This window comes from Truncatella angustata (genome assembly GCF_020726525.1).
Source record: "Truncatella angustata strain MPI-SDFR-AT-0073 chromosome Unknown BKA67scaffold_3, whole genome shotgun sequence".
NCBI classification, from domain to species: Eukaryota; Fungi; Ascomycota; class Sordariomycetes; order Amphisphaeriales; family Sporocadaceae; genus Truncatella; species Truncatella angustata.
In genome coordinates this window covers 2,762,383-2,776,316 of record NW_025763383.1, presented here as the reverse complement: position 1 = coordinate 2,776,316, position 13,934 = coordinate 2,762,383, and the positions used below count along the sequence as shown (strand labels likewise).

Sequence of the window (13,934 nt, the reverse complement as noted above, 5' to 3'; positions counted from 1 at the left end):
CTGCACCCAACATAAGGACTCGAACCCAGAGTCATTGCTGAGCTGTATATTCATAGGCTATAGAACATTAGGTAGGTTTTGTATTGCTAAAGAAACAAGCCAACACAAAATGCTTGCACATTGCGTGATTCGGACGTTTGCTCTTGTGACTATATCACATTATGAATTGAGTCGTGATGCCTGTAATACCAATAAAGGAGCTTGGGCGCCCTGCCAATCAAGGTCTACCATGCAAAATCTACTGCGCAAGATCTACTTACTATAAGGTCTAACTATGTAATAGCAGCTACCCCAGATTTGCCATCCCGGGGGAAGAGACCGCAGCCTCTAGACTAACCTTAGACTAAGGTTAGGTTAATGGTGGGGCAAATCTGCTGGAGCTCAGAAACTCCAACTCAATTCCATGCCTACTGTAGAGTGACCCTTTGGTGTCACTGACATCGCGACAACTTCACTATTCACACCTTCACTCCCAACACAATCCCATTCTGCACAGAGTCGCCGCAATGGCCACGTCAATACCCGCCATAGCCTGTCTAGGCGTCATAGGCCGAAATGTAGGTTGAACCCCCCCTCGTATCCTGCGTCTCCATGACCCTTGGGAAAGGAAAAGAAAAAGACGAAGAAGAGAAGAAGAAAACCCTAGGTCTGACAAGAAGAAACAAAACAAAAGAACAACCCCCTCCACACGACCCTCTTCCCGACGACCCTCGACCCCTCGACGGGCCACCACGTACCCCTGCGCACCCCGCTCCAGTTCTCCCTCCTGCTCTCGGGCACCCTCGACATCTTCGCCTCGCGCGCCCGCCACGCCTCCGCCTCGGGCACCCTGCTGTCGGGCGACTTCGGCCTGCTGCACGCCGTCGACGACCGCCTGGCCGCCTACGGCTGGGAGACCAACACGGGCGTCAAGCTCGTCGCCGTCGTCGACATGCGCGGCCGGAGCTTGGACAGCCTGCCCGGCAAGGCCGGCCCCGGCGCATCCTCCGCGTCCGCGTCGCAGAAGGCCTCCTCCTCCTCCTCCTCATCCGCCGCCGCCACGGCCGCCGGCGTCGGTCTCAGGGAGGGCGAGCTCAAGGTCGTCTTCAGGGCCATGCAGACCGCCTACGTCAGGCTGCTCCAGAATCCCTTCTACGACCCCGACGAGGCGAATGAGCTCGGCGCCCAGGGAGGCGTCAGGAGGATCACGAGTAGGAAGTTTGCTGAGGAGATGAGGAGGATCGGTGACGTCTGGGTGCCGGGGAGCGTTGTTGCTTTGTAAGAAGAAGAAGAAGAAGAAGAAGAAAAGGGAAGAGATGGGGAAAGCTTTGGGGAGAGTGATGGTTGGAAGACGAGCAGGATACTATCCCCCTGGTCGTGGATGGGTCGGGCGGAACTCAGCATTTTGATACAGGCGTTGTGGGCATGATTCTGGCATGGTGTTTAGGTGTTCAAGGGGCACTATAGAGATGACTTCTTAAACCAAGAAGCTATTTGATCTCTGCCACGGTCGCCATAGACAGATCTCAAGGTTTAAGCACATGAGGGACAGCAGACAGATTTGGCGATGTTTGCATAAAGGGCGGACGAAAGTTCTTGAGATCTACACTTATTCTTACCTCAAACAATGAATCTCAAATAGTTGTAAGAAGTAACAGAGGGAGCTGCAATCGTAGCAGTCCACGGGAAAGGGCTCGCTCAGCGACGACGTCTGTCTTCCCTCAACGTGAAGGATACATAACAGGGGATAACTTTCCGCACAAGCCATCTGCTGATGCTTTGCAAGGTTATTGTAGTATTGCAGCCAAATTGGCAACGTTGACCTCCGACCTCATGACGCCTCTCCCATCTCGAGGAATCGTCCGATATGCCAACACAGAATCCGGGCAAAGTGGACACTCAGGGAATGTATGCTTTCATAATTCGATGCTAGAGTAGAGCTTCCCTTCCATTCAGGCAAGAACGCCAACCTGACCGCCACGTCCAGCGCTTCAACATTAATTTGGTGCCGGACTTGATATACTGCCTCTGGCCTTTTGAGGCTGCGACACAAGTAATGGACAGGAGAGCATTTGCCACTTGGCGCAATCGATGACACCCCATAAGATCGCGAGAGGGCGTACACTATTACACGTTAGGAGTGGGCACTGCCGGTGGTGGTTCTCGCCATGTTCGAAATTGGGCCTCACTTGTGAGGCTCAGTCCTTAGTCAAACCGTCTTGGTACTATGGTGGTAAACTCTGATAGGCAGACTCTTGTTATGCTTTATCGTTTCGTATTATCTCCATACGCTTCACATGGATTGTCCAGCATTGGATCATAGCGTTTAGTTCTACAGACGTCTCTGCATGCCTTATTCCCAGCTACATATACCGGGGTCGATTAGAGCTCTGGTACCATGGTAGGCTATGTACTGAGTTCAAGCAGTTCGTAAAAGTAAAGAACGTCTAAGCGCACAAACTATCACATGTAGCAATTCAGCGCTGGGCCGTAGATTTTTCCAAGTGTTATCGAGGCTTATCAACGCCCGCAGTCCCGTTTCTCGGCTCGTCAATTATAGATCACTTAACAACAATGAGGTGACCTGAAGCTGGAGAGCTTTCCTTTGGGTGAACAGACAAAATATTACTTTCTTAATACTTCATAATACCCGCCGCGATCAAATCATACGACCGCTGCTATTTGGGTTGAAGCCCCCATCATGGAGTGTATGGAGCGATTACGGAAGGAGGGCTGTCCACCAGTACTGTGGCCTCGCTACCGTCCAGTCTTCATGTTCATCCAAGGGCCCAGCAATGCCTTTGAAACTTGGTTCGCAGGTCGTTTTGCTCGCTTGCCGCCGGATGTTGAGCTAATTGTGATATTGCCCCAGCATCGGCGTCATGTATGCGTCGCGTCGCAACACGTGTCCAGCAAGGTATGTGGTCGGGCACTTTGCACTCGAGAGATACTCATATTCGCAAAAGCCTCCTATCATGCAGTCGCGCAGCCTCGAGGGAACCGGCCCAAGTCATAGTATCATGCGATGTATACGTCGCAATGAGTTTGCCCAATATTTGGCATTCTTCATTTTTACTACGACACAAATAGCCCTGGCTCATTATTTGGCCATATGTGCGAAACTTGATATTAGTCTAGTATCAACTGAAAATGAGGGTTCGTGCTGACCGATCTTCTTTTTTCCTTTCGGCAAATGGTAGCGCCAGATGCTACCTATTGCTGCAACACAAAAGTTTTAGGAGAGTTGCATCGCTTGTCGGGGGAAAAAGTTCGAGCGGCCGCTTGCTGCGTCCTGCAAAAGCGAAGCTGCCCGTTCGAACCTGTTAGCCTTTCCCTGGAGGGATATGCTCTGAATTTCCGGCTCCGTCATGCGCACCCTTCGAAGTCTTCGAGCTGGGAAACGCGCGATCACAAGGCCCTACAGGCAGCCTCGGTAAGAACAGTCTTCGGAGAGTGTTTTGACCACTGCACTGAGGAATCGCTCGGGGTTGCTACGTTTGCTGGGAACACCTTGTTGGCGCGAAATATCTCCTATCTGGGTACTGACCAGCTGGTACTCATTCACAGAGGAATTGGCGCATGGATGACCTATCCGCACTCTGGTGGTTGGCCATCGGCAAGGTGGCAGTGGAATCATCGACGTGACAGGCATGGATCTTGGTCTTGACTGTTCTTGCATTGGAGGAAAATATATGTAGAGTTTGATAAGTAAGTAAGGGACAGCATGCTCCTCCAGACGGACAATGGGGGTCAGATGTTGCCAGCCATCACGCGTGCGATATGCAACTCACCCTTTCCCGCCCAACTTACCAACGGCCTGGTTGGGGTTGCTGCAGCCAACTGCCGGGGTTGTGTTGCCCATGAAGATATCGACTGCAGCTGATGCATACCGGTTGAGTGTCACCCGGTAAAAAAAAAGAGCTCCAACCTCATCGCAATTTTTATTACGTCAATAGCTTCTTTCGTCATGAGCGAATCTGAAATGTTCTCGAGTTCGCGATCATCAAATGCATGCCCCTTGCTGATACTCTAATGAGTCGACGAATCCAATCGCGCCAAGGTCCGGCCGTGCACTATTGAAAAGGATTCTCGATCGGGCGGAGGATCTGCGGATAGCGCACGGGGCTGAACGTCAAACTGCGCATGGTTTGACGATGATCTTCAAACCAGAGCGCGGATAGTCTTGAAGCCATGGTGAGGAAATGACAGAGAGGACGAATGTAACCCTGCAGAGGCCTGGAAGAAAGAACAATACATGATTGCACCTCACATTAGCCGGCTGATTGGCTCGAAATGAGGGGGCTGATGCGGTATTACCCCGAGCGCACGCGATGGTAGGTAAGGAGACGGATGGCCCACCGACATATGAGATGGGAAACCGCGTGTCGGTTACGAGACAGACGAAAAGGGCGCAATGATTGTGTGAAGATGCCTGCCAACATGGGATGCGTCACATGGGCCATAACCTCTTCCGCGCCTACTAATCGCCGTGTATAATTACGAGATGCATCTCATCACCACGAGCGTCTGCCCTGCAGATCTGCGAAGCTTATCTTTGCTTCGTAAACGAGCACTTTAGGGTTTGTTGACATTACTTTATTATCGACAATTGGTCAGCGCTCAATTTCTTACGCCAGTACATTGTAGTGGTACCTCCTGCCATATATACCTATCTGCAACAGAGCATTGCCTTGCGCTGGTCTCAATATTTGTACTGTTGGTGATGTTGGTCACGAGGGTATCCTTGGCGCTATGTGCGCTGCAATCTATGTACATGAGCACATATGGTAGGTTGCTATTTCCCGTAAACTCTGGTGGATCATGCTGATCAACCTCAGGCTTGGTCCTTCCTGAGCCGGCGAGCATTAGCCTTGCCCGGTCTGTGAAAATAGCCAGAAGACCCGGAGGTCCATTTGCCAACAATATATTGTTACGGATAGAGCCGCTCGGCGCCTCCATCACACATGGCGTGGCCTCCAGTGACGGCAACGGATATCGCCAGGATCTCCTGAATATAGTCGCAGCAACAGCTGGCAACGAAGTAAGATTCGTCGGGGGTAATCCCAACGGCACGATGGAGAATAATGAGAATAGTGGTTGGCCGGGATTGATTATCGATGAAGTCCATACCAAGTCCAACAACGACACAGCGATATTGCGACCAAATTTGGTGTTAATCAACGTCGGGACTAATGACGCACTCCGAAATATAGATATTCCGAACGCAGGGGCTCGGATGCAGAGTCTCATAAACGACATCTATACCCAATCCCCACGGGCTACCGTCATCTTGTCGAGTCTGATAAGAAATACGAATAGTGACGCGCAAGACCGGGGCGTTCAAATAAATTCTCAGTATCAGGCCTTGGTCGGATCGCTGAGAGGGCAGGGCAAGCCGATCATCTGGGCCGACATGCAAGGGAGCAACGGGCCCTTAGCTTCTGACCTCGGCCCCGACGGTACCCATCCGCTTGATCAAGGATACCAAAAGATGGCCAATATCTGGTATTCCGCTATTAGCCAGGCCAACGAAGCAGATTTTCTGAAAACTGCCGAGAATGCATAAGGGTATCTCCGATGCCGAGACGGGGGCATGAGTCGCGATGCCAAAAGAGAGTTTGCGGAGCAGCCGGTCAGTTGACTCGAAAAGAGTCAGAGCATTAATGTCTTTTCATATACCTACCTAATGAATGATCAGTATCATAATATTGACGTGCGGCGCTCGTGCATGGTTTCGACCGTTGGGTTCTTAAAGAAAAACGATATTGCGGTGCACGCTAGGTCGATGCGTGGCAACACAGTTCCCGTGACGGATAACGTCTTCGGCCACGCCTCAACGTGGGCACCACCTTGTCGCCTCATAAACGTGCTCTACAGCGCCCTCCAAAGCCAGACGTCACCCATTCGAAACGGCCCGTACCCACGTGTTTGGGATGAGTCAGCGGCTGGGTGGTGCGATGTGGTGATGAGAAACTCATCAATGCCGCAAAAGACAGGCAGAGAGAGAGGGGGAGAGAGAGAGAGAGCCAGAGATAGAGAATGCGCCGCCGAACACAGCGCGCGACTAGACACTGTTCATCGAATCATTAACCCGTCGATGACAGCGACATGCTCACGAAGAGTGCACCAACCAATTCAATTTACACTCTGTGAACACCCCGAGTCAATACACCCTCATCTTTTGGATGATAAGTACACAGTACTTCCATCTGTCTTCTAAGTTTTTATCTACCGATCGCGGTCCCTTTTCGGTTCAAAACATCAAATATAAAGTTCGACCCGCCCACGTTGATCACGAAAGTAAGGGAACCTTCAGCTGAACTTCTTCCGGATAGGAATCTCAAAGGCGGAACAATGATGACACGCAGTCGGCATGACCTCAGCTGGGAAGGCTAAAATTTTGACTGCCGCCGCGCCCTGAAACTTGTGATGAGAGTTTCCAGCGGCCAAAGTTTATAGGCGCGGGATGAGCTGAACTTTGTCGGCCTTGTGTGCCTAATCCGTCGACGCAGCAGAAGCAGGGACCCAATACGAGGGTCGGAGGAAGCTTTTGTCACACGCAACAAAACAAAAAGTCTGATAGTGTCAGATGCCTAACTTTATATATATCCCTCGGCCAATCTCAGCCTCTCCACCGTCCCGATTCCCACTTCGCAGCCACTACGTGGTGTCCCTTGATTGGGAACGGGGCTGATGTGATATCTCTTGCATTTCGGCCGGAGAGCAATGTGATGATGACACGGCCTTTTGACATGGCGGTGGAATGTCAAAAGTCTATACTCGAGGCAATTTAGAGTTGCCAAGAATGATGCAAGTCATCAATGTTGGTCGGCGACCATGCGAGCCGCTTGGAAAGAAGCAGACACAACGGGGTCTCATCGTCCCCCATTGCTCTCTCATGTGCCGCGCTTACGAAGTCAAAAGTGGCCGCCCTTTTGTCTTTGAATTTCTCAAACACCCATCGCAGGCGAGGAACTCTGTGTGTGTGTAAGTTCCGACCGCGTTTTCGTTGTCTCGTTTCTCTTCTGGCCAGAGGTTTGGGGCCCTTCGCTTGATAATAATAGCTTGACAACAAAGTTTACCGTTGATATCCACCACCACCCGGCAAACGTCCGTTTCAGAGGTGCCCGAACAATCCACAAGTGATGACGTTGCCTCTCGACTAGGGCATCTATCTAAGTTTAGCTCACGTCCCACCCATCTGGTGGGAGGATCTGTCTGCCCGGGGGCCTCGGGGCACACTCAATAAATTAGAGTTCAGGAGCCGCAATACGCGATTGCCCTATCTGGCAATTTCTCCTCGTATGTTTGCCAATGGGCCCATGTCCTTGTCAAAGAAGCTTTGGGCCGGTGCGACAAATGGGATGCCTCGTTACCTGTTTTAGCGACGCTGGGCCATGCCAAATGAAGATGGGTCCTCTTTTGGTAGCTGGCATATAGAGTTTCCTGGGATCGCAAGTACCTTTCCGATGGAATGAAACTCAAGAATTCTGGATAATTGGAGTTATTGAAACGTCAAGAAGGTTGGTTCGCCTCTTATGCGCCTCCATCACTCCGTGTCACAAGAGTTAGTGGAAACTTCGGCGCTCCGACACCCTCCCTGGTCTAGGGTTAGGAGGATGCGAAGCAGAGGTGGCCAAGGCTAACATTTCCACTTGAAAATGACAGTCAAACATCCAACCCAGAGTGAGGCACTCTGCAAGTTTCAATCGGCTCAGTGCATTTCCTCGTAGCAAGTAATTAGGTCGCCTGGCCGCATACTGCGAAGACCCATGGAAACTTTACAAGCTGAATCATATCCCTTGCGTTTTCCATGTTACGACGAGTCAGCCGCCACTTGATGCGTACATGCTGTGGGAACTGAATGATACGATAGCAAGGATGGCAGCTCCATGGAGGTACAACAGGGTCTTTTGGTGGGTCGTCTGATGAATGATCTCACTAAACCTGCCCCTTTACCGCCGTGATATTTCCGGAGACGAAACGGGCAACTCATTCTCCATAATCATTCGAGCGATGGTCTGCAACAGACTTGAGGACCTCAAGTTGAAGTCCGTTCGAGCGCGCAAGTTCTGATCTCGGACGCGCCAAACATAGTCTTCACTCGATAGGCTGAAGGAGGAGGTTGTGTATCTTAGCGTCAACTGACGAGTCCAGCATCCCCCATCGGTGAGGAAAGTTTACCTAAGTAGCACGTGTGATCAAGTTAGCTTGTCACAAGGCCGTCAAGTGTTTATTTAGCGTGCTCCAATATGGTTTTGCGAATGATGCGATATCGAATTACGGGTAAAGGCAAAGATACTGAAGCATAGGCGGTAAGCTGGTTGTGAAGATGCCCCAGTCTGCCCGGGATTTGGTGAGCCCAAACAATTGTCGGTAGTCGGTGTACAAGCAACCTGCAAATCCCGAAGGCATTATGGGGGGACTGTCTTGTGTTCAAGGCAACCCTGAAAACTCACAGAGTGGTATTGTACTGTCAAGGGCATACGTAGGTCATCCCGCAGGACGTGCACAGTTGCAATGCGTCTTAGCTCGAAACTAGGATCGCTGTGGCGCCCGAAAACCCAGATCCAGCAGACTATGGTTTGCGTGGCAATGCTTCCAGCCATAAATTAGACACTTTGCTGTTGTGCATAGGAGCCGAGCCTATGATGCCGTAAGACTTCGTCTATCAACGAGAAAAGCAACCTTGCAGACTAGTAATACAATGTTGAGGTTAGCACATATGTACAGTCGTTTGTGGCTGCAGCTAATTCCTCGGAGATTTTCAAATGAAGCATGGGGGAAAAGTGCGCTGGGAGGACAGCCGATTCAAAAACGAACATGCCTCCAGATTTGCGACAGGTATGTTGTGTACCATCCCCAGCCGCGTCAAAGATCCGCAAAATCCATGTTCATCACTGGCCAGTGCACCCCCTTCCCGCAGAATGCAAAGTCTGGCACTATTCTAACATCCTGGAGCTTAAGGACCAGAGTTTGCGCCGGGCAACGCATACCAACAGTAAAGTCATACTATGGGACTATGGAGACAATCCAGTGCCGTACCTACGTATCATCTGTGTGTTTATACGACAATCCAAGTATAACAGTAGCACATCAGTTTCGTTTCGTTTTATCGACATATCATGTGATCGTGATGCTGCGGTTGCAATGGCGACTTGCCTAATCTGATCGACTGCCAAGCCGCCAATGGAACTGATAAAATCTGATATACAGGCCCTTTATGAATGTTCCCTTTTTCATCTAGGGCTAGACGACATGTTCGGACAAGGGTTTGAGTGTTCAGTAATCAATAAATTAAAGATCTCTGCTTAAGTAACGTGGCTCGTGTTCAAACGGCTGTAAACGTACGACCAAAAGGCGCATTGCGCTGCAAGCCATCGACCAACTCCTGAAGTGCAACTTTCTGATTGCTTAATCCCATACCAAAAACGAAGCTCCGGATACCATCCACGCTTCGCCAATAGTTCTTAGGGAAAGGACCCCGCATTTTGCTTTCTCCGTTAGCTCTATGTAAGTGAATTTCATGCTTACCGATTGGCCGCGATATCATTGAGATTATAGGTGACGTGCCATACGTACCCAATGGGTATTCAGGTTCAGAAATTTAGAACGGAAATTCCTCCGAACCCGGCGCTTCTGGTAAAGCCACCAGGCTCCTGATGGTAGATCTGGTTTGTATCCATACATAGAAGTTGCCGCCAGTCTAAGCGTACGTGTCGTTCCGACGCGCATGAGAATGAGGTGCGACCTCATGGAGATTGAAGTTATCAGATTCGGTATCTTTGAATGCTGTAATTGCGTTGTACCGGTGTAATAGTGATTTTCTCCCCACAAACAGTGTTAGCTGCAAGTCTAATGCGTGCTTACCACGTTCTTGAAGTGACTGATCAGATGACTCTTCGTCATCAGACCACACACCTTATTCCCTGGTCCATCCAGTCCCTTGCGCACCTGTTGAGAAAAGGTGCAACGTATAACGGATGCCTCAGGTATCCACCGGGGGCAACCACATTGGGCGGCCTTGAGTAGCACAGAAGGATAGCACGGTGCTTTACCGCGGCGCTATACTCGATCAACAAGCGGATCTTTTCATCAACTACATTACATATCCATCAACGTATCCCATGCTAGCTATTAAAGGACAAAAGCAGTGTTTAGTAATCTCTAACGCTACATACTGGTACTAACCTTGTGTTGGCGGAAAAGGAAGGCGATCACGATACGCCAGGACCAGTGTTAAAATCACCGGTGACCAAATCGTTGACGCGATTCGCCAGGGCATATTGGGTACACAGAAGTTGGTATCCATATAACGGTCAACGCGGGTACTCATTCCGCGTAGACAAGCAGTCGCCATACAGCAACGCCGGCGCTACCATCGACATCGCGCCGTACTCTAATATCAACGAAAGGCATGGGCCACAAAGACGAGATTTGGAAAAAAAAAAGGAAAAAAAAACCTTAGGTTCATGTGGCTCAATTAGAATTGTAAATAGGCTGGGGTATAAGTTCATATCGTAAAGCAGAGATCGTTGTCTATCAGGAAGATCCCCCCGTATCATCATTACCCAAAATAAACTTGACTGCTGTAAACTGAAAACAAAAACATGCTGCGAGACTTGTGTATAACACACCCGGCCATAATGTCGAACCCGACGGTCCGCCAACTCCCGCCTTCATTAGAAGTTCAAGACCTAATTGCACTACTCTCAATGAGAGGAGTGCAGGAGACGCCCTCGACAGTGCCTACTGTAGGTTAAGAACTTGTTGGTTTCCAAGGCCCGATCGCACTCCCAAGGCAGATCGCACCAATAACGAAGGTGACAAAAATCCGCTGTCGCACCCCCATAAATATGACGATTTGTGCAGACCGCGACGAGCGCGACAGCTGGAATTGGGTTTCCACTGGGTCCTCCAGGAGCGGATGGCAACCTCCCGGGACCGGTAGGTGCCATTACGTGGGGGTTGACAGGGACTAGACCCTGAACGGCGGAGCTAGTGAGACTTGCAGGATGACTGTGGGAGCATGGCCGGGTCATGGGACCATAGTTGTTTGTAGAAATAAGTCTGAGGTAGTGGCAGGCAGCTTCGTCCATCGAGAGGTGGTGATTCAGAAGACGTCGTACCCGGAAAGTAGATGCTGGCGGCCGAGTAGAAACCAAAAACGGTACCAATGAACTCCTGTTGTTGATGCTTGTAAATACAAAGTAGCATGCGACGCTGTACGAGGCGGCAGCCATGGGCGGAGCTAAGCGGAGACCAGGACGCAATCCAGGGATGTACAGTAGGTCATTTTGACATGTCAGTACATTTGCAACCTGTACTGGATAATCGCTTCTTCCCGTGCGTTGGCGCATCAGGCTTAATGCCGATATGCTGAATACATCCGGAAACGCAACTAGAGGTGCAGCACCTCGGAAACTGCCAATAGTTGCTTCTGGTTTCTATTTGTCGAGTCGGGTAGCCGGCACTGTTCGTTGAGCGTTGGTGGGGTGCCAGGGCACAGTGCTGGCCGTGGCTGCATGAGCTTTTCCCACCGTCCAGCGTCTCTCTCAAGTACTGCGAAACTCCGACTATAGCAAGTGAAGAAGCAGGATCATACCCGAATACGGTTAAAGAACCTCATAGGGCTGTGACAATCCTGCGGTATGATCTCAGAGTAGAGATCAGCACCAATGACGGGTTACCTGTCCACGACTTAGGCTCCCTTCGTGTTGTCCCAGTATCTTCTACGTGCAGAGTCCGCAGTCTCGTTGCTCTGGAAGCGGTGCTGGAAATAGTTGAAGACAGCAAATTCGTCCCGCGTCATGACATATGAGTTGGGCTTCGCTTGTACTTTCGCCCAGATTTGAGCCAGAGCTGTTTCTAAAATGTTGCTGACAGTTGGATCCTTTGCGCCGTCAGGGCTCTCACGCGCGATTTCCAAAGCTTGTGCAACCTCGTTGTCATAAGCCGGCGAGCTCATGGACGTTTGCTGGTGGTGGTGCTGGTTGTGTTGCGGCGGCATACTGAGGATGTTCAGGACAGTAGGTGCTGATGGTGTTCGGTAACTCATGTAGTATGCGTGGGATTGCACTTCTTGAGGATTGTTGACAAGCAGCATCGTCATTGTAATGGCTTGTTCAGGACTCTTATATGTAAATTGGTCAAACTAGGAGTTCTGGGATAGGCGAGTCGGGCAATGCTTGTCCGGGGGTATCTGAGGGACAAGGTATAGTAATTGAAATAATACCAAGATAAAAGTCGCCTCCCAATGATACGCAGCGTACTGTTTGTTTGCTTTGTGTACGTGGGATATGGTCTGATGGTATTACAGGGTAAATATATTCTTAATGGGCGGGATCACCAAGCCTTTAATACAATATGCAGGGTGTCTAGCAGAATCTCACCCAGGCGTGGGACAAGACATGGGCGGAGCTCTTTTCCGGACAAGCATCATCACCACTACAGCCGAGAGGGATGTACCTACCGTCTATCAAACGCGCCACTACTGCAGAGTATTTCTGCGCCGCTTCCATATGAGAAGTACATCTGAGGACAGGTCAGAAAAGTTTCTATTGCGGTCCCCTAGCGTGGCATACCCAAGGTAGCGCTAGTCATTCCGGCCTGTGGGGCAAATCTAACGGACATTTTGCCTGATTCGTACGTTGCTTTGGCGTCCCGACTAGAAGTCTTCGGTACACGGCCCAGACGTCTGGACTGTGGAATGGTTAGGGTTCCACTCATAGCCATGACCCTAGTAGGTATTCAAGCACATTGACAACGTCTAACGGGCTTGATGAGCTTTTTGGTAAGACCGCCAGGTGAGCTGATCACCTCACCACATCAGAATGATGGTATGGTCTGTCCGTACGTCCGTCCGTCTGGTCAAGAATAGAGTCGAAACAGCCACGTCCTTCAGACTTTGGTCGGCGCGGTGCCCGTGTCGACGAGTGTTCTTTCGGGTGTTATCGTCGGAGTCTCCTTGGAAAGGTGTCACCGACCTACACACACAGTCCCGCAAGATCATCCCGTTACTTAGTCAAAATTATGTTTGGTATAAGATTTGACTAGTTGTGATTACGAACACATGCTGCACACGAGAGCACACAAGAAGCTTTCCACAGTTCTTTACATAAAACCTTGCTTGTATTTTTAGCTGACCGCTTGACTCCTTCTTGGATTTCACTTTACACCCGCTTCACGACCGCATCGTCATGAGCATGAGTCGAAATGCGATTGGTTGGGTCACCTTCGTTTTTCGCAACCCAGATCCGTGGACTTGGTCACAATCTGTCAGTTCCACACAGTAGAGCCCAACGTTATTCAAACCATGATCGTGACTACGCAAAGTCAATAAGCGAGTCAGTATAGAGTTTGAGGCAAATTAATTGGTTACCTGCGTCTTTCACCGCTCACCTTTTGTCCCGTTTCGTCAATTCGATTCAATCAGTCTGTTCTACCCGGCATTAACAGCTCGGGCACTCTACACGGACACCCACGGAATCGATGATTGGCACTGCTGGGCTGAATTGAACAGTGCTTTTACGCGGAAAGCGCCCATGGTGTGTACAAAGACGTGCGACATACGGGCCGCCTCGAGTAAGCTTCATGGCAGCATGTTCCAGCGGTCAAGGCATCAGATGGGTAGGATGATGATTAAGCGCCGAATAACCCGGGTTCTTTTCGGCTGGCTTGACAAATTGCGCGATGGTCACCAGCCTACGAAGGCTGGGCGACAACTAAAGACGTTAAGGTTTGCCCGTCACCATCAGCCTTGGGATAGCGTCGATTGTGCTGTCTCAGGTGGTCAGTCGCTTGACGCGGAGACGTGCGTGGAAGAGTTTGATAAATTTCGTAGGTGATTCAGTCAACTGCAGCGCTCCTTCCAAAGAGGCCCCACGACCTAGTGGTACTAAAGAACGACACCACGGATGACGACAACGTCACACATTGTCCCAGTGAAACCCGGG

The 13,934-nt window shown here is 50.4% G+C and overlaps 4 protein-coding genes across 4 annotated transcripts; 3 read left to right on the top strand and 1 right to left on the bottom strand.

The window, feature by feature from the left end:
- Positions 1–506: 506 nt before the first annotated feature.
- On the top strand, positions 507–1,261 carry BKA67DRAFT_534678 (Sedlin; the record flags this gene model as incomplete). Its single annotated transcript, XM_046099901.1, has 2 exons — positions 507–557; positions 674–1,261. 2 exons carry the CDS (start codon positions 507–509, stop codon positions 1,259–1,261), a joined length of 639 nt encoding a protein of 212 aa, XP_045960027.1.
- Positions 1,262–2,680: 1,419 nt separating this feature from the next.
- Positions 2,681–3,624, top strand: BKA67DRAFT_534677 (uncharacterized protein; the record flags this gene model as incomplete). Its single annotated transcript, XM_046099900.1, has 4 exons — positions 2,681–2,896; positions 2,961–3,135; positions 3,213–3,412; positions 3,547–3,624. 4 exons carry the CDS (start codon positions 2,681–2,683, stop codon positions 3,622–3,624), a joined length of 669 nt encoding a protein of 222 aa, XP_045960026.1.
- A 1,129-nt stretch (positions 3,625–4,753) lies between these two features.
- BKA67DRAFT_657680 (carbohydrate esterase family 3 protein) lies at positions 4,754–5,545 on the top strand (the record flags this gene model as incomplete). Its single annotated transcript, XM_046107153.1, has 2 exons — positions 4,754–4,766; positions 4,818–5,545. 2 exons carry the CDS (start codon positions 4,754–4,756, stop codon positions 5,543–5,545), a joined length of 741 nt encoding a protein of 246 aa, XP_045960025.1.
- A 6,135-nt stretch (positions 5,546–11,680) lies between these two features.
- BKA67DRAFT_534675 (uncharacterized protein) lies at positions 11,681–12,091 on the bottom strand (the record flags this gene model as incomplete). The annotated part of the gene is made up of 1 exon (XM_046099899.1): positions 11,681–12,091. One exon carries the CDS (start codon positions 12,089–12,091, stop codon positions 11,681–11,683), a length of 411 nt encoding a protein of 136 aa, XP_045960024.1.
- Positions 12,092–13,934: the final 1,843 nt, after the last annotated feature.